This window comes from Protopterus annectens, chromosome 3.part1 (assembly GCF_019279795.1).
Source record: "Protopterus annectens isolate FY-2018-M chromosome 3.part1, PAN1.0, whole genome shotgun sequence".
Lineage (NCBI taxonomy): Eukaryota > Metazoa > Chordata > Ceratodontiformes > Protopteridae > Protopterus > Protopterus annectens.
Window position 1 is genome coordinate 845,279,292 of NC_056732.1, and position 21,626 is coordinate 845,300,917.

A 21,626-nucleotide genomic window follows, 5' to 3' on the forward strand; every position below is an offset into this window, starting at 1 on the left:
TCCTTATGGACTTTAGGGATACCAAAAATCCCTGGAATGTATGGTTTGGAAACCTTAAAAAAATTATACAATTTTTCATCAGTCAAACCCTGTAGTAAGTTGTCCTCTATGATGAGGTCAATGTTTCTATATGCAATGTTTAATTCATTTTTGGAGACAATAGTATACCTAGAGTCCATATTAAGTATCTCCATCATCTTGGCTACATACATAATGTTCTCCATTAACACCACACCCCCTCCCTTATTAGGTTTCATAACCCGTAAACCCTCATTCCTGCTAGGGTTGTAAAGCAATACTTTTTCCTGCTTAATTAAATTAGTAAAAAAAGTATTTTTTCTTATCCCATTGGGATTTCAGTTCGTTAGTTATGTGTATTCCGGGGCTTGAAATACCATATTTTTATAGTTCCAGTACTAAAACTTAGACCTGTGAAAAACAAGTGAATTGATTTTAATGCAGTGCATTATTATTTGAGTTATATTTGGTGGACATGGTAGGAAAAATATAGTTTTAATATTGTAGTTTTAATACTGTATTTTTAATTGTTATTTAGTTCATTTCTGTATTTTTAATATACTGATAATTGTGTATTTTGTATTTTTCACTGCAACACCACTTTTACTGGCACTGGATTGATTGATTTTTAACCAATGGAAGGATTTGTATGACTACTGGAACAGGATCTGGTGTAGTTTGATTCTGATGAAGTTTCCTGTTTAGGGAGACAAAAGTGCTAAATCTGTTTACTTGGGTGGAATAAAGTTGGATATTTTGCACCGTTTTTTCGGAGAGACAGCTTTTATTGGAGTACTGCACTGAAGGAATATTATAAATAATGTTTTATGTAATTTGACACTGATGAGACTTCATTTGAATTAACATCTTCTAAGAAGATTCTCTGTAATTTACAATATAATCTTGCATTAGGACATTTATTGGGATTTTAATACTTCGTTTACTGATATTGTACAAGGTGTGTTAGTATGAAATGTTGTTCATTTTTTGTTTAAATATGCCAGCCATATCTCAGATATTCCCTAGCAATCTTGGACACTCAGTCCCACTGGGAACCCCTCAGTGAGTCCAAAAACCGTTCATACTGGTGTCATTAGTTCCTTGTACATAGCCTGTTCTAATTCCACTAATGTTTCCTTGACTTCAAACCGTTGCAGTACTGCTGAGATCAGCATTCTTGGGACATTGTCATAGGTTTTCTCCAAGTCTAGGAATACTTTATGCTGCCTCAAGCTTGCATCCTGATCTGAATATGAACTGCTCATCTCTCATCTTACTTTTTTACTACACTGCGTATTTATTTATCAGTCACCCTCTTCAACACTTTCATCCACTGTGAAAGAGTGTGATAACACTATGCTGCCCATTGATGTGACTGTCCCTTTGTTCTTGTACACACTGAGATTAGAATGTTTATTCATTAGTCATCTGCAATACTCCTTTCTCTCTATACTGCTATGAATACCCTCAGGATATCTTTGCTGACTTCATCTGAGAGTGCTGCTTTCCCTAATTTAATTTTCCTTAGTGCTGTTCTTACTTTCATGTGGCTCTTCTCCTCTGTCATTGTAGACTGTATACGGGGCACTATCACTTCAGTGGGGTTTTCTTAATTCAAAAGCTGCCAGCATCTGCCTTTAATGTCCTGTGTACTGGTGATTAGATTATTGCTGTTTTCCCTCATGAGCAGTGTCTGGTAACTATCTTCTTTATCTTTCTGTCTTTGTAAACTGATAGAGATTGCTTCTGCTGAATCACGTTCTAGTAACTGGTGGAGACTGCAGAGTGCTAAAAAAATAAGGGAGTACCTGGATAATATGCATGAATTTAGAAAAATTGCTGATTTTGATAATAATAACTCCAGAGTTCAAAATATTTTAGCACAACAACTTAGGTAGCAGAAAGTAGAAAGGGTTGCTGCCAGACTTAGGGAGCCTATATAAGAAAAATATCAAAAGATCCTGTAGAGGTATTAGAGATATTTTGGAAAATTTATAAAAAATTGTATAAAGCAGAGAAATGTGGAAATCAAGAAAAAGCACAAATGGAATTATTTATGGAAGACTTAGATATGCCAATGTTAGAAGTAGATGAGGTTCAACAATTAATAGTGAAGATAGGAGATGAGATAGAAACAGTGATGTCTAACCAATGTGTGGGAAAGTCTCTAGGAATAGATGGTATTCCTGTGGAAGTCTGGAAGCTAGGAGGGAAGAAAGTAATAACGATCTGGAAGGTTTTGTTTGACAGTATTTTAAAAGGAGGGGAAGCACTAACATCCTGGAAAAAAGTCTGTGGTTACTGTAGTACCTAAAGACAATAATGCCCCATCAGATCTAGATTCATATAGGCCCATTTCAGTTTTAAACCATGATTATAACATGTTTGTGTCTATAATGGCTAAAAGAATAGCAAAGGTGTTTCAAAATTGATAGATATGAATCAATGTGGTTTTGCGGATGGGAGGCAAACATTTCATAATATTAACAAAACAATGATAATCCAGAGGGAAGCAGAATTTAGGAAAATACCACTGCTGTCAGTGGGTCTTGATGTAGAGAAAGCATTCAACAGAGTAAGCTGGGATTTTATGAACAGGGCAATCAGTGGTGTCACCATAGGGAGGTATTTATACCTAGAAGTTGAAGATTTTTTTTTTGTTTTTTTGCATTATGTGTGCTTGCAAGTTGCCAAACAACCAAAATAGATCTCTTGGATTTGGTACAATCAGAGAGGGAGGAATGAAATATTTTAGATTTGTCAGAATTTGACAGCAGTGGGAGGGGTTGGGGGCTGGCATAATGGTTAAGGTGTTTACCTCACTGACCCAAAGGACAGGGTTTGATTCTTACCTTTCTGGGTGGGAGGTCGGCATAATGTTTAAGGTGCTTACCTTACAGACACAAGGTACAGGGCTTGATTCTCATGTGGAGTAATTGGCTAGGCTTGAAATGGCCCACAACGGTAGTTAGTCTAGTACTAATCTATGAACTTACTCAAGTGGTGGTTCATGATGATGACCTTTGAAACTATGTGATAAGTAAGCTGTTAGCCCAGATTATGGCCTTTCATGGGGAATTGCTCCTAATTATAGCAGATTGAAAGCTGTGGTGAAAAGAAACAATGTAGATGGTAGTGTAAGGCAACAGAGGGTAAGCACAGTTGGTAGGTTTTTAACACAGTTTATGAGATCTGTAGGTTTAAGGGATGAATGGCTAGAAAATCAGAAGTACAATTAGAGAATGGTTTTACATGTTTTCCCTTTAAATATAAGACCAGCTCAAGACCAGATAGGGGATATAGTTCAGTGTAGGGCAAAGGGGGTATAGATAAGGCAATAGTGGAGTTCCAGACTATTCTCAGATCACTCCCCCTTGCAGATAGCAGTAAAAGTAAAGGAAAAAGATATGATAATGGATAGACACTGGAGATACCCAGATTACATATGTCTTCTGAAAAAGAAAAGAAATGGTTAAAAGGCATAACACAACAGATGCAGGAATTTGGGAGTAGAAACCTTGTGGACGGGCATAGGTGCAAGTGGAGAATGATAGGTAGCATGAATAACTGAGCATATAAAGGGAATGCAAAGAGAGTATAAGAACAGGTTTAAATTGCATAGGAAGGAAATGTAGTAACTACAGAATAGTGAAATGTGTTGTGTTAGGAAAGGAGCAGATTAAAGATGTAAAATGTAAGCTAAACCTTTGAACTGATGAGAGATTGCTAAGAAGACAGGAATTAGGTAGAAATGGGCATCCTGAGACAATGTAGAAATTATTTCATGTTTTCTGACTACCACTTAATTTTCAAACAATCAGATACAGTATATGAGCAATGTAGTTATACACTGTCACTGGAGGCAAGGCTGCTACATGTAGCAAACAGGTTGTCAGAAATACTCACCAGCATACCTGCCATACACATTATAGGGCGAAGACATACAGCCATATATGCTGAGGTGCTTAGAAGTAATAAGCATTTCTCAATGAGATCTGGCATGACATGGAATAACTGTGTTTTTTTTAATATAAAATAAACTTATATGCCTGAAGTTATGCTGCTACTGCATTTCTTCTACTTTTTTTACTAATGCGTCAAAAGTGATGAAGTATTGCAGATGTTCATAGCTTTTAGGAAATGTTTGCCATGATGAATGGTAACGTTGCAGATTTTGATGATGGATGGTTGGCTCTGACTGCAGTTTTTGTTTTGCTTTTTTTGTTGCTGCTGTGGATCATATGGGGCGTCTATATTATATGTTCGAAGTTTCAAAACTTCGAACGTCATATAATCGAACTGATATGACCGAAGTTTTAAAACTTTGAACATAAAATAAAAAAAAAAAAGAAAAGAAACTTACCTGAACGCTGTAAGCAGGGGGGCAAGCCCCCCTACATCCCCACACCCCACGCTACTTAAATATACCAACTCTGAGACCACACTTTAGTGAAGTGAGATCACCGTAGGGAATATTTCCCTACACTTCACTGTAGTGTGGTCTTGGAGTTGGTATATTTAAGTAGCGGGGGGTGTGGGGAGTGCAGGGGGTTTGCCCCACTGCTTACAGCATTCAGGTAACTTTCTTTTGTTTTTTTTTTTTTGTATTTTTGTTTTTTTTATATGTTCGAAGTTTTAAAACTTTGACCATATAAGTTTGATTATATGATGTTCGATGTTTTGAAAATTCGAACATATAATATAGACCCTCATATGGTTTTCTTCATGTAACATGTTGCTAGCCTGTTCCGTAGGAGTCCTAACTGTATTGCTTGCTGCTGCCTGAAGCTGCCTCTCCTGTGTGTGTGGGGGGGGGGGGGGTGTGGACTAACCACCAAGGCCTCTGGACTTCTGCACATTGAGCTGTTTTTTCTTGAGACTGAGCTGGGTGTGTGGTAAAACAAACCATTCCCACTTTTATATATTTTAACTTCTGGTTAATTTTTTCCTCCTTAAAATATTCATACATATCAACTGTTCCAGGGACATGATGTCCCTGATATTGTTTCAATATTTTGCTCTGTCCATCCTGGTCCATCCTAAAACTGGTGAATTTGGGAGGAAAAGGTGGCAGACTACACTGCCAATAATTTTACATTTATTTATAGACATATTACTTCACTTAAGGAAATAAAATTTAATTCACATTCTCTACACTTCTAAAATTGGAGCAACATGTAAATCTCAGTTTAATAGTAGTAACATTTTAAAAACCGTTTCTGATTATTTCTGGAGTTGAGTTGTCCCTGGTTCTGAAAGTTAAGAGGATGAGAGAGCTATGAAAATAATACAAAGAAAATGTTATGTTGCAACCAAGTGACAATTCTGGCAAAAAAGAGAGAAGGCTGGGCATGATTTCAATACCTGCTATTTCAGTAGTTCTGATACATAATGATCTGGAAATTAGAGCTTCCTTCCTAGCTGTTAGCAAACGTTTCACCTTATGAGACGGAACGTTGTCTTCCACATGTTGAAGATGGAAAGTTGGCTAAACTATAGTTTCTGTTATTTAAATTATTATTGCTTGCTGGTAGTGTGTGGTGTCATGTTGCAATATAACCGAGAGTCATCAGAAAAAAAAAATCGGTCATCAAAACTACAAATGCTTAAATTCTTCTAAGATTTGTTAACTTCATGGGTGCTTTACTAGGCTATGTAAAGATCTTGATAAGCCAAGCCTTCTATTCTCATGGTAGGTTTTAGGCAGCCCTTATATTTTATTCACAAATAACCTACAGAGGACAGAACAAGGATATGCTGGGAGATGTACATGTTGCCCCTATCCAGAATGGATATGAATTTGCTGTTGTCCATCTAGTTGTCCAAATTATGTTTGAAAAGAGAGAGAGAGAAGTACTTTGCTTTATGCGGAGTGAAAGACTGTTCCACACAGAAGAGGAATTCCCCATGAATTGCTTATTTTGATCCCTTTTCGTCTGAAATAAAATTTGTGGTGCTTAAGGGTATACATTTTTGCAAATACAGTATTTAATTAGGGTCTTTATAGAAGATTAGAGAAAACTGAGCATTAGTCTAATTTCCATGTTTTAGTAAACTGCCAATGTTTACAAAAGTATTAAGTACAGCTTATCTGCTCTCTTGGTTGGTGGATCAATAAAAAGGGTCTGTTGCCACAGATTTGAACTTTCCCATTTCCTCACCAGCTTGATCGATATGGGCATCCTGAGGTAATGTAGAAATTGTCTCATGTTTACTGACAACCAGTTAATTCTCAGTCTAATAAGGTATGTGAGAGATGTATTTATACAATGTCACTGGAGGCAAAGCACTCACATAAAAGTACTCCTAATGTCATTAAGGTTGTCAGAAGTATACACACTGCACCCATCACACACAATTCAAAGCAGATATATAGACCCACATATGCTGAGGTGCTTAAATGTAACCTTCCTAAACCCCAAAGACTTCCTAGATGAAGTATACATAATAAACACCCTCAGCAGCCCCGAATGCACTTTTTCAAAACAATGCCCACATCAACAAATACAGTCCCATCTCATGGAGCCTCTACTTCTAAGCCCATCAGGCAAGCCACCAAACAACCCAACATTCTAGTCATTGGAGACTCCATCATGAGACACACACTGATGCCCCTCCCTCTAGGTTTATTAAGAAGAAAGTCAGTCAGTTGCTTATCTGGGGTTAGGATCCACCACATTATGCACACACTCATTTCATTGGACCACGAGTACCAGTATAACTCAGTCATAGTCCATGTGGGAGTAAATGACCTGACACATACCTCCTTAGACTAGACAATATCCCAGGATGCCTTTTAAATAGCATGAAACATGACCTATCAGGCAGCCTGGAATTGCTTTTTAACTGCAGCCTCCAAACAAGCTTCATGCCTCATGAATGGAGAACAGCAACAGTCATCTCTCTGCTCAGATTTGGGCCCTCTACAGACCCTGGAAACTACAGACCCATAAGTCTCACTAGTCTCATATGCAAAGCCATGGAAAGAATTATCATGGAAATGATCAATAATGGTACAGTAAACCCTCAGACACTGGACCCAACCCAATTTGGTTTCATCAATGTAAGAAGCATAGCCAAAAAAACTCATAATCTACATGGACTATTATCCCACTATTCCCCTGATGTAGTCACAATAACAGAAACCTGGCTAAAACCAACTATTGACAGTAATGAAGTCACACCCACAAGCTACAATATCCTATGTAAAGACAGAATAAACAAAAAAGGGGGAGGTGTAGCTATCTTATACAAAGACCACCCCTCTCTGCACCTTCTTAGCCCCGCTACCCATAACATGGCAAATGCTGAATTACTCTAGCTAAATTACCTATAAACTCCAACAGGCACCTTAACATTATAGGGGGATATATACACCATGCAATAACATTGCAACCTTAAAAACCTACTACAATGGTGTTCCTCATCCCTCCCTCAACAGACCATCATCATGGGGGACTTTAACACTGATTGGCTACTGTGCTCCTCCACAGCTCCAACAAACTACATTAACGTGTATGGATTTACCCAAACAATAACAACTCCCACTTGGACTGATAAAACCACTAAACAAAACTCCATACTAGACTAGATTCTTGTTAACTCTCCCCACCTATCATCCCACTCAGGTTGCAAACCTGACAACTTGAGTGACCACTCCCCGACCTTTCTCCTTAGAGTACACAATCATCCAACACAACAAACCACCTTCCATACTATCAGGAACAAAAAGAATTTTAATCCTAACAACTTTATCTCAGCCCTACAAAATTGTTATTGGGATCATCTTAGACAAATGCCCCAGGATAAAGCAATACTCTCTTTTAACAACACCTTTCTTGATATCCTCAACATTCATGCTCCACCTAGAAATATTAGAGTCAAAGCCAACTATGCACCCTGGTTAACCAAAGAAACTAGATCCCTAGTCAAAGCCAGAGACAAAGCCTGGTCAAACTTCCATAAGAACAAAACCAGTATTACTAAACATTTCCTTGAACTCTGTAATAAAACCAAAAAGCTAATTAAAACAGACAACTCCAGCTACTTTCAAAATATCCAAACCAAGTATCTTAATAACCCTCAAATGTTCTGGGCTGCAGGAAATAACTTATTACATCCAAGGAATGTTACTACTCCCACTCCAAAAACAACTAATAACAATGACATTGTAGCTAGCCAATTCAACACTTTATTTACTGAGTCCGTCCAAACTCAAGCCAATAACCACACTAAGTCCAATCCCTCCTACTCTGAACATGATTACAACTTACCCACACAAAACCCCACCAATCAATTTAAACTACACCCAGTCTCTACCAGTTACATCAAAAAATACTGAAAAAACTAGAATCCACCACTCTAGCAGCTGATAACCTCCTCCCAGACTTTCTGCAAATAGCAGCTGAAGCTATCTCCTATCCAGTTGCCATACTCATAAATAGATCAATAACTGAAGCATACGTTCCCACAATCTGGAAAATCTCTCACATTCTATCCCTTCACAAAGGAGGAACACCTTGCGAACTTACAAACTACTGCCCCATTGCCATTCAATCACCCCTGTCCAAAGTCCTTGAAAAAGTAGTACACAATCAACTCATGGACTGTCTCCTCTCACATAATCTTCTATCCCACACCAAGCATGGTTTCTGTCCTGCTTAGTACCGCAACAGCCCTATTGTCCTTTACTAACATAGTTAACCAACACAGAAATAATGCCCAATTTGTATCAGCCTTATTCCTTGATCGTCAAAGGCATTTGACATGGTCAACACATAAAACTCATTAGCATCCTTTCCTCCCTTAATCTCAGCCATAACACTATTACATGGTTCCAAAGTTACTTATCCGACCGGCAACAAGCAGTCCGATGGCAACAATTTCTCACCTCCTCCCAGTCACCTTAGGAGTTCCCAAGGCTCCATCCTTGGACCCCTTCTATTTTCCCTTTTTACCAACCAGCTTCACTCTGCCACCTCACATGCCACCTGAAATTCAATATGCATTTGATTCAACCGTGATCTGCTCTGCCTCCTTCCTCAATGTTCTTCAAATCATAAACCAAGACTCCTTCCTGTCTGTAGAAGTCTGGTTAACCAACTCCCAACTTATATTAAATGCTAACTTTACCCCCCTCTCACCCCTAAAGGGCCCATCTCTATACTGGAAGAATGCAAAGTTCCTGTAATCACGGCTGCACAGGTAAAAAACACACTTTCCAAAGCCAAGAACACAGCATCCATGGGACCTGACATCATCCCAGGCTGCGTTCTACATGAACTACAGAAAGAACTGACACCCCACTTAAGCACCATGTTCAATCATAGCCTCACCTCAGGCTTTGTGCCCACTGAATGGTGCACAGTGACGGTTATCCCACTCCACAAAGAGGAGTCACCATGGACCCTGGGAACTACCGCCCCATTAGCCTAATGAGCCTGGTCTGCAAGGTCATGGAACTTATAAACAAAGACATTGGTAATCTCCAAACTCTGGACCCCACCCAGTTCGGGTTTGTAAAAGCCAGATCATGTCTCCTAAACCTGATAGACTTCTTTGAAGTAGTCACCAAAGCTGTAGACGAGGGTAAGGTGGTTCACACAGCCTATCTAGATTTCACCAAGGCTTTTGACACCATCCCCCACTCTGGAATTATAGATAAACTCACTAAGCTAGGTATAAATCCCTATGTCACAAGATGTGTTGCCAACTGGCTCACTGACAGAACCCACACTGTGAAAGTAGCAGACTTCAAATCCGACTTCAGACTAGTGACAAGTGGAGTACCACAAGGTTCAGTCCTGGGTCCTCTCCTGTTTGGTATCTACTTTTCTGAAGTACAGGCTAACACAGAAGGTCTTTGGCTAATGAAGTTCCCAGATGACTGCAAACTAGGAGCCATAATCGAAACTCCTAACGATGTGAACATCCTACAAAAGGGCCTCACTGAGACAGATGCCTGGTGTCAAAGCATTGGCCTCAAGCTCAGTGCCAAAAAGTGCACTGTCATCTCTTTTGGTAAAAACACTGTACCCATGAGCTACCACATAGGTGGTAGTCTACTTAACACCAAAAGTGTGATAAGAGACCTTGGGACACAGGTGGACAGTAGTCTCTCCTTTGATAATCACATTGCCACAGTAGTCAGGAAATCCTTCTACATGGCACAACTTATCATAAAAGGTTTCTCATCCAGGAAAAAAGAGGTCATTGTTCCCCTCTACCCATCATTCATTAAACCCATTATAAAGTACAACACCCCTTTTGGTATGTACCTCACAAGACATCTACAATAACTAGAAAGGCTGCAGAAATACCTCACAAAGAGGAGTACCAGCCTCAAACAGATGCCCTATGCAGACCATCTCAAAAAACTCCAGCTTTACCCCGTCGCATATCGCCTACTCAGAGGCGATCTCTGCCTAACATACGAAGCTATGTCAAACCCAGAGCTGTTGGACATGCTGCACTTAAAGAAATCCCACTCCCTCCGAGCTACATGCTCTAGGGACCTAAACCTTGTCACCACAATAAACAGAATATGCTGGAGGGATAGATTCCTGTCCCAGAGACTTCCCATACTCTGGAAAAAACTACCTATCTATATCAAACAAAGCTCCTCATTAGTAATCTTCAAGAAAAATCTTGATGATTGAATGAGAAATAGGAAATTCTCCCTGGGGATCACCTCTGTGGCTTTGCTTGACAGGGGCACAGGAGAATAATTTTCTTGGGTAGTGAAAGCCAGGGTACCTTTTTGGTTAGGCTTATGCAGGCCCTAGGGCCAATAGCCTAGTACCTACCTATGAACCTATGACTTGGCGCTTAGCTACCCGGGCCTCCACTGAAAATGGACACATGTCCAGTTGGACCATCCCAGTAAACAAATATAAAATAAATAAATAAAATAAATCAAGGGCAGGTCATGCCTAGTCAACCTGGTGGACTTCTTTGAGAATGTCACCAAAGCAATGGATGACAGCAAAATGGTTCGCACTGCCTACCTTGACCTGGCCAAGGCTTTTGATACAATCCCACCTCGGGCATTCTTGACAAACTTAAAAGGTTAGGTACAAATCCTTATGTTAACTGGTGGAGAGTCAGCTGGCTCACAGACAGGACCCAAGAAGTTAGAATTGGGAAGTCCACCTCTACAAAGAGGCCAATCACAAGTGGATTCCCTCAGGCATCGGTCCTGGGACTGCTTCTTTTTGGAATTTATTTTTTTGAAGTCAAGGCCAATGTTAATGGCCTCTGGCTGACTAAATTTGCAGATGATTGCAAATTAAGAGTGATCATTGAATTCCACACAGACACAGATGTTCTCCAGGAAGGGCTGACACAAACACACTGACTCTCTTCAAGAGAAATCTTGACGAGTGGATGGGAGATCGTAGGTTTACCCCAGGGGTCATCTCTGTGTCACTACTAGACAGAGGCACAGTAAACTAATTCTATTATATAAGGAGGTCTTCACTGTGTCACTGCTAGACAGATGCACAGTATTCTAAATCTATTCTGTTCACTTTTGTACCATTACATGGGGTGGCGAAAGCCACATCACTATGGCTAGGCTTATAAATGCCCCAGGGCAGATAGCCTAGTACCAAACTATGAAACTATGAAACAACTGGTGTCAGAGCCATGGACTAAAACTGAATGCCAAGAAATGCATAAAAGTATCCTTCAGGAAGTCAACTACCCCTGGTAACTATTATATTGACTACACACTCCTTACAGTTGACCCAGTAGTCAGGGACATAGGGACACACATAGACAGTAATCTAGCCTTTGGCCATCACGTGTCTACAGTAGTAAGGAAATCATTCTGTGTTGTGCAACTTATAAACAAAGGTATAGCATCTAGGTCCAAGGAAGTCAATGTTCCACTGTATACAGCATTCATCAGACCTGTAATTTAGTACAATGCCCCTTTTGGTATGTACATAACCAGGCATATCCAACAATTAGAACATCCACAAAGGTTCCTCACTAAAAGAATACAGGGCGTAAGCAACGTGTCCTTTGCAGACTGCCTCAAAGCCCTATTCCTGTAGTCTGTCTCATACTGGCTGTTCAGGGGATATCTATGCCCGGCATACAGCAGGGCATTGTCAGACACCACTCTAATGGACCTCCTGCATATATGCAAAACTATCAGCACCAGAATTACCCATTCTAAAGACTTAAACATTGCCTGTGATATAGATTGGACCTGCTGGAGAGACAGTTGTGTATCCCAAAAACTACCTTGTTTCTGGAACAGGCTCCCCATCCATGTGAAGAAATGTTCCCCCAACCCAATTCAAGTGTAACTTGGACAACTGAACGGGGAACAGGAAATTCATCCCTGGTTTGGCACCTATGTCTCTAATGGACACAGGCAGTCTATAAATGATTCATCTCCTAGGCCCCTACTTGTAAATGTTTCATCTCCCAAGACCCTGCTTACACTTGTCAAGGGTACCAGAACTTATCAGAGATTTGGGATACATGGCTAGGCTTAACAAGCCCCTTGTGGTCGTTAACTAGTAAACACCTATGAACCTATGAGTTCATCAGGAGGAACTGCAAGACTAAATAGTACCCCAGTAACAAAAATAAATAAATAAATCAGTAAATAAAATAAATATATACTAAGAAAGCCTTATTTAAATCAATGCATTAGCCCTAGATATTTTGTTATTGGCTCTTCCATTGTCGCTGTATAGTGATTATATATTAAATATTGCCATTAGTGGGGTGCCAGACTGTATCTGGTTTTGTTATTTTATGGCATTTTGAGTACAGGTTAGGCTGGCACTGATTTATAGTGTTTAGAACCTCATTATGTGTACTGGTGTCAGTAGTAGGGGTGTGTGTGTCTCTGTGCACATGCCAAAGGATGGGTTGTTGCTGATGAGCTTAGCCTGTGTCCTTGAGTCACATACACATTTCGCAGACATCATGTCTCTTTACATTATACTGTCAGTGAGGCAACAGTGGATGACAGTCCTCCTCCCAAGATTGCACTTAAGACAAATTTTTTTAAAGGTGTCAATGCATTTTACTGAATGAAAACCATGATTTATATTGCAGGTATGGATATCCCTAGATTCTTCCAAAAAAAAAAAAAAAAAGAAGCATTGCCGAAGTGGAAGTGGAGGCCGAAGAGGGTCCTGCTCCTGAGACTCAATTTATTAATTTATTTATTTGATATTTGTTGACCAGATTAGTCTGACTAGGCAGCTGTCCTTTTTCAGTGGAGACCTGAGGAGAAAAACTCCAAAAGTTGTAATAAATGATATAAAATTACATAGGAAATTTAGTATTTGGATCACAACATACAATTACATACTATACTTACACACAAACACAAATGTTATGATAATTACATATTTACATAATATTATATGAAAGAAGATATAAGGTAGTATAGCAATCAAATAGGTAATTCCCAATGTATATTTGCAGTAGAGTTGTTCAGATGGTTACTTATGCAAAGGTATGAAGAGTTAAGTTTGGGATGAAGTGTAACATCACTACAGAGCAGACAGCCTGTAGGACTGAGTATTTTTGTATCTATTATTTAGACACCAGAACAGGGAGGAAAAGAGAAAAGGTGTGAAGGAAGGGTTAGTAGTAGTAGAGTGCAGAATAAGATTAAGTAGGATCATGGCAGGGGCAGGTCCGTGAGTTTAATAGGTGATTTGTAAAGAGTTTTTGAAGGTACAGCACTCATGTGGTGCATACTGGTACTTCTGACACCAGAACTACATTGGGCGCAGTTACTACACCAGAGTGGGAGCATGGTGATGATGATGATGATGCCATTGCCGCCTGTGAGACAGTGAAGTATCAGATGTAAAAGATGATGGGAGAAGTTTAAAAAATTACTGAGATATGTACAAGTGGAATACAGCTGAAAAGCCCTCCTGGCACTGCCGATATAAGTCGCAGTAGAGCCTTTATCCCTACACAGCCAAAACTTGTCTCATTCCCTGCATTCAGATTTGGACAAAAGTGGAGGGCATTTAATCCCAAATGGTACAGCAGTTTTCCATGGATTGAATATTCTCAGCCTGAAGTTGCAGTCTGGCATACTGGCATTTTCCTCAGGCAAGAAGTACCAATGTACTGGCCAAACATGGTTTTCAGAACTGGAAAAAGCCATTCGGAAAAGATGGATCACTAACTGTGCACAATGGGTCTGAAATCCATAAAGCGTGTTATATAGCATGGTGCAATTTCAAAATACAAAGAAGGAAAGGACAGACCATACAGACTGCTCAGTAAAGATTATTGCAAACTTTTAAAAGAAAATTGCCACTATATAAAGGCGATATGTGATATTTGGAAGTTAACTGCAACACGGTACATTGAACAAAGAGGATACAGAGAAGATGAACTGAGTCTAAACAAGTCAATTTTATGGAAATTGTCCATCTGGTTAGAACACATGATCATATAGTTAAAAGAAAACTGAGAGGTGCAAGAAATGCTAACTATATACATGGTAGCATTCAGGATGAGTTCCTTAATATTGTGGCAAGATTGGTAAGAACAAATTACTAAAGAGATTGTAGCAGCTGGGCATTTTTGATTCAAGTAGATGAGTCAAAGGACATTTGAAAAATGGAGTAGCTCTCTCTTGTTATATGTTTCTTAGGCTTTCAGCGAGCACAAGACCTGGATGCAGCATCTCTGATGGATACAATAATACAAGTTCTGGCAGATAAAAACATAGATGTAAACGTGTGTGGGGCAGTGCAATGACGGTGAGAGTGTTATGAGTAGGGATGTAGCTGGAGTTCAAAGTTTCATGAAAAAATTCCAAAACCCAGTTATGTACATTGCTACAGTCACAGGTTGAACCTTGTCATCATGGACAGTGTGTGAAATATTCAAATGGCTGATGATTTCTTCTCATTACTCCAGAATTTATACAATTTCATTAGTGGCTCAGCTGTGCATGCCTACTTCATACAAATGCAGAAAGAAATTTTGCCTGGGGGAGTACAACTAGAAATGAAGTGTTTATCTGACACCAGGTGGTTCTGCCAGTTTGCAGCATGTCACAGCATACACAAGACCATGCCAGCTATTCTGGGGACCCTCCAGCACTATGAAGATGATACAATTAGTGCTTCTCATAGACTTCAAGGTAAGGCACTTTTAAATGCCCTAAACTGCACATTTGCCATTTATCTTATCATCTTTGAGATGATCCTTTAAAAAACAATACTGTTGCTAAGGCATTGCAGGCTTCAGATCTCCAACTCTCATGTGCTGTTCAGCTTGTAAGAAGCTTCAAAGAAGAGTTATGTGAAGCAAGGAATCACAGTAAGTCTGAATCTGGCATGTGGTCTGCATTGTAGATATAACCAGAAAAGGCATGCCTCTCAACCTCTTAGATCAAGAAATTTGGACAAAGCTTAAAATAATGGGGTGACAAAGACCCCAAAATTTTAAACATTGCTCTCATAAACTTAGGAAAGTTATCAGAATAAGATTTGTGTTAGAATGCATTTCTGAAGGATATGAAGTCTGAAACTCAAATGTATGGCATTATTTACTGACCTCAATCATCAACGTTTGCCAGAAAACCATACATTTTATGAGGAACAGACTAAAAATATGAGGTAAAAATCTGGACATTCTGTGAAAATCTGGACAGTTGAGAGGTATGAAAAAAGATAGCCCATGATAACCATTTGCCGCAACCCCTTTAAAGGCCTCGTATAAGAAGACCAGTGACACAGCAGGATCACATCACAATGATTACAGTAGGGCAGCATTCAGTTCTACAAAGAAAACATGATTTTCAAAAGGATCTTTTTTGCCAGCTCAACTACATGCTGCAAAAAAACATCTGGAAAGAACCCCCAATGAGGAAATTAACAATATGCATTCAGATTATTGTCTTAGTATAATTATAATGAAATCATCTTAGTATATTTGCAAAATGTTGAAAAAATGCATTTCTGATATTTCCTGAAGGAAAACATGGCATAGTTTTGCTCATTGCAACCAACAGAGTTGCTTGTTCTTCCTTATGCAACCAAGAAAGTTGATAATGGTACAACAAGTATTTTGATCTTTCTAAACAATGCAGACAACGTTGGAATGAACTGTTTAGAATGCAAGCAGCAAATTGCCGAAGTACACCATGTCACTTAAATCTATGTTGTTAGCCAGCAAGTACATTGATGCCCTCCATTTTGAAAAGTACATCTAGGGTTCTGTTTAAATCAACCAGACAAACTAATTGTCATCATTGATTTCTGTATATGGCGTGCTTCACCCCAGCCCAGACAAGCTCATTGGCATCTTCGATTTTTCTGTACATGGTATGCATACTGTGATTTCAAGATACAGACAAAAGAAGAACAAACCATACACACAATGCTCCAGAAAGCCTTCACAATCTAGACAAGCTCATTGGCATCTTCAATTTCTGCACATGTCGTGCTTCAGAATGCATATAAATTGAATCACTGTAGCTTTCAGAGAGGAAGTCACACTGTGATTGTCACAGAGGAACTCTGCATAAACTAGCAAGGTAAAAATCACTAAACACTAACATTTACAACAAAAATGCACACAAACCTTTTACTTAACCTGGCCTCTCTACTTACTGTTTAGATTGCTCTATTATATAGATTATGATAATGTCTATAGACAGCTCCAGGAAGAAAGAAGACCTACAGAGAATGTAACTCACTGTATTTTTCCTACTCATGTTTATAGTACAATTTCTAGCATTAAGAATTGTTTTAACCATGTATGGTGTAGTTTATTGCAGAGTTGTAATTAGGGCGGGGCAAAGAGGGAGGCTGCCCTGTTGACAAGCTGTCAGGGAGTTCTTTTGCAGCACTTGCAGGTGCTGGCACTCCTGGCAGCGATGCATATGTTGTCCTGGCTGTGCAAGCTCTTATGTTACAGCTGTACAGAGGGTTCTAGATAGCTGCATTTTACTTATGTTTTAAATCATATAAGTGCTTCCCCACCTAGATATGGTGCCTCGATTGTGCCCCAGCAAGGAACCACCACTGCTTACACTGTGTGTGTGTGTGTGTGTGTGTGTGTGTGTGTGTGTGTGTGTGTGTGTGTGTATGTATGTTTATAATTATAGATGCTAGCTTCTTCTTGTATATGTTGCAAACACTTTTTTCCCGTTTAGTGTTCATACCATTTGATTGTGTCATGTGATTCTTTCAGATGAGGGGATTATGGGTGTTGCTAAGTAAGTAACTAGGTAGGGCAGCCGAGGGTTTTGTGACAAGGTCACTAGTACATACAAACATCTCTGCATATGCAAATAAATATGCTTATGTATGAGTGTGTGTGGTTGTATGAGCATTTCTATCTAATACCTATAACGAAATCTGTTCTTAGCTGCATATGTTACTCACAGTAAAATATACAAAGAGAAACTTTCATTCTTTTTCATACTATGCTGTCTGTGCTTCCCATATATTAAAAATAGTTGATGGCGTGCCCCTTCTCCATTTCTGTAATTTCAACCCCCTCTTTTATAACACTGTCCACTCCCAGGTCTACTTGCATCCCATAAGATAAATAAAATGCTGTCCTTAGAAACTCTGAGTGTTTTAAATCTAATAAAAGTATTTTCTCTGTTGAACTTAGTGTGCTGTTTATAAGCATCATCCCATCCATACCACCTTTTAATGACATCTGAATGCTCACTCCACCAGTGCTAGCTGCTTTAATTTGAGCACTGGAAGCACATACTCAGTTTACCACTGTCTCACACATGAAATCAAGTAAATGATCTTCCTGCAGAAAGTATAAAATACCCTCTCTGTTTACCTACTGTTTTGTTTTCCACTTGAACTCAAACCTATATTTAGTGACACTGTGCATGCTCATCACAATGTAGGGACCAGCAGATGTCTGATCCCACAACATCTTACTTCTGAAGTGAGAAAAAAAAATTTGTGAAGAAACTGTAAGTGATTGAACTATTACAAAAATACTGTTTTCTTTTATTGTCTGTTTTACCTAAAAAAATGCATTTAGTAAAAACTGCAAGAAAGACCCAGCCAAGATGGAGTCTTCTCTGTGTAATACCTTACACTTCCTATAGGAGGACCTTGGATATTAACAAGATCTTTCTTGCAGTTTTTACTGAATGATTTGTCTGTGTGACCTTTTTGCCCTTTGGTTTGCATGTTATTTGGAATATTTTGCAAGCAACCTAAATGTTTATGTCCATCAGGCTTGGTTTTAAGCTCTACGTTTCTGAAGTTTAACCAAACAACCAAATGATGCTGTTTTGACAAGTTCAGAAAAAGGCCAAAACTTAGCATGTCTACAGTGAATGAAGTTTGACTTTGCTGGCCTGAATGTACCCATAAAGACTTAAAAGATAAAAAGTAAAGAGTCTTGGCCATTCAAAAGCCATGTAGCTGAAACACTGAAATGTCCTTAAGGGTTAATTTAGGTTTATCCCAAGGGCCTCCACCACAGGGGGTTTAAACTATTACACAATGAAGACTAGCTTGGCTGTGTCTTTCTGGCAGTTTTTACTGAATGGTTTATCTGCTTGACCTTTTTACTCTTTGGATTAAAACCACATTTAGTGACACTCAGGGTGTCCAATATCCCAGCATAAGATTCTCCATACAAGGACAATGTTAAGTGCATAACATACTAGTATCTCAAGTCTGAAATAATGAAACTAATCATTGTTATTTTTCCCTGTGTAAAGAAAATGTTCTAAAATTGTTCCCAATCTCCCAGCTTTTCATCTGGTGCTTGGTCCTCTGAGCATTCACGTAAGTGTCAGTACAAATAGACTATTAAATATAGAAATATATATTTTGGAAACAATAAAAAATATTTCCACTAATAGAAAAAAGCTGCAACGTCTTCTCAGCTGAGGTCATATTTTAAATTTTACTATTATTGCTTTGTACAGGTGTATGTGAAGCAAAAGCATATCTCTTGTGGACAGTATCCTTTCGGTAGTTAGCATTTACTAGTCTCTCATACAAAAGCCATATCTGTTTTCCTAACGTTAATGCATGACAGAACCGTATGAGTTTCTTGCTTGAAGCCTAATTGAGTCTTTGCATAAGCACCTGTGAATGGGTTCTGTTACTTCATTGTGTTTTGAGCATCTTGGATATTGGCATGCTCTGCTCATAGAGTAATATTTAGCTCTGAGAATGCTTGTTTACAAACATTAAGGAATATTACAGTGCATGTGCAGATAGCAATCATGTGGTTGGTTTGAACTGAATGCACGTGGAATGTGTACTACATGTCCATGATTCTGGGTATTAATTATTGATTCTGTTGCATGTTCTTTCCAAATACTGCCAGCTCCTAAGTTCCTGCACCACAATCAAGGTACAGAGATGTGACATCTGTCGGCTGTAGGTGACTGGATGCAGTACTATTGCGCTCATTCCTTCCATAGTGAGTTTTTCTACGTTTTTATTACCCGTATTGCTCTTCTGGATGTGCAGTGTGCCAAGTTGCTGATATGCTTGTGTTACCCGAAGTAAGACGGGAAAGTGAAATGTCAGCCGCATTATTTTCTTGCCTCTTCCTGTTCACCCTTGACCTTTCCCTGGATTAGTGATTGAGCAGTGCTAAATATGTACAACCTACTTCTGGGATGAGAGTGCAGAACAATAGCAATTTCCTCACATTCCCAAGCCATTTCCACTGATACCTCATCCATTATGTAAATTGTGGTAGTGAGGTTTGGCATTATGATGAAACACTGAATCTAGCTTAATTGAAATTCAAAATACTTGCATTAATGCAACTTTAAAAAGCTGCAATCTATTCTAGACCATGCCATTTCTGCAGGGGGGGCTGCACTCATCTGCACCCCAAAATGTGGGGGCTCCATCTCTACATCCCCATCTCTATACCCGCACACATACAGCAAAGTCAGCAGTAATCAAACTGAACTCTCTTAAAGTGCAATATAAATATAGGCCTTAAATCAATCGCTTAAGTGCAATTTTTCCAGTGAAAATAAGCTAATAACCTAGTAATGATTGACAATCTGTTAAATCAGTGTAATAATGCAATTATTTATTATTGTTGTTTGTCATCTGCCTGTGTCTATAGAATGTTGTGTATTATCATCTTGTTAAATGAAGTCTATGTATTGTATGCACATTGAGTCCGAAGAAATGTGATTTTGCTTGGTTCGCAATTGTGTGAATCGAAGTGACAATAACGTTTACTTTGACTTTTTGACTTTGAATTTAAATTTACTAACTCCTAGATTATATAAAGTCAAAAGAAAAGGAAAAGGAAGAGAAAAAATCCCCCTGACTTTGGAGACAGCATTGAACAACATTTGTGGTAATACTGGAACTGGCATACTGAAGTGTTGACAATGCAAAACTTTGCTTAAGTGAAAACATTGCTTCCAATGCTAACAACACATTACATTCTTACATTCCCCCACAATCATAGGCAGGGATGCAGCCTTTGCACCACTGGAGTCAGCAAACATGGTTATCTATGCATTCCAACCTGCCACGTCTTACTACTGATTTATAAAACTGATTTATAAAACTGAAGCACGCAAAACCAGTATTGCAGAAAATAGTGCTCACAAACCAACACATTAATTTACCAAACTATTTCCAACAGATCAAACTTCTGTCTGCATTTCAGTTTTTTTTGCATTCTGAATCATGTTGTAATATTTATTCATTTTAATAAAATACTGCCGGTGGAGTTGTGTATATTTTTCCACATTGCTGATTTGGGTGTAGTTTAGAAAACTTGCTCAGAAAGAATACAGAAAAAATATCTGTGTTACCTCTCTATCACTATTACTGTGATTTTCTAAATCTGAATAAAATAAACATTTCCCTCTGTCTTTCTGCAGCTGTCATTCTGCATTTCCATCACTCTGACGCTCTTTGCAGGAAATGTTACTGATAGAATTCTGGACATACAGTAGATGCCTGAAAGAGCATAAACTTCTGTATCCTAACTGATATTTTTTATAGTATATTTAATGCAGATTTCATGAATGTACATACACAGAACAGGAGATAAAGTATATAACACTCATTTGATGTACATTTACCTTCAGCCTAAGGCAGTTATTTATTGCGTGCCAGGCATAATATAGAACATTTTGCATGTGTGATTATACCTTAACAGTAAAAAATGTACCAACATTTAAGGAAGCTAGTTATGACAGTTTTGTCAGACCAGCCACATACAAGCACTTGCATTTTTAAAGACTTACCATGGTCATGTGGTCAAGAGGAGTAGCTTCAGTCCAGTACTAGTTTCCTTCTCTCTTAAGCTGTCTTGCTTGGACTATTCCCAGGCTTTGGTAGCTGACTGTTTTTGCCCCTTGTTATCATTTCATGTGCAAACATTAGTAGTGTACGAGGTTAAGTAAACTGGATGATATCAACTGAACCTTTCAAACACAAAAGAGTAGTCTCACAGGTGAGCAGGACAAAAATGTAACTGGAGGGATTCTCTTTCATTTCCCAAGAAGGGCCTGATCATGCTTCTAAACGTATTTGCTCAAGATTTCTCAACAAAGCCAAAAAAAATAATGGGTGAACAAAGGCCCAAAATCAGTGATAATTTTTTAATATTACACT

The 21,626-nt window shown here is 38.8% G+C and overlaps 1 protein-coding gene across 2 annotated transcripts in view; it reads right to left on the bottom strand.

Annotated features, from left to right (window-relative positions):
- Positions 1-21,418, bottom strand: part of LOC122798296 (cytosolic non-specific dipeptidase-like) — a 345,095-nt gene extending 323,677 nt beyond the window's left edge. For both annotated transcript variants that reach the window (XM_044067118.1, XM_044067117.1), the window contains exon 1: positions 21,257-21,418. In XM_044067118.1, the coding sequence (XP_043923053.1) occupies positions 21,257-21,265 (9 nt within the window). In that variant the 5' untranslated portion in view covers positions 21,266-21,418. The remainder of the gene's footprint in view (positions 1-21,256) is intronic.
- Positions 21,419-21,626: the final 208 nt, after the last annotated feature.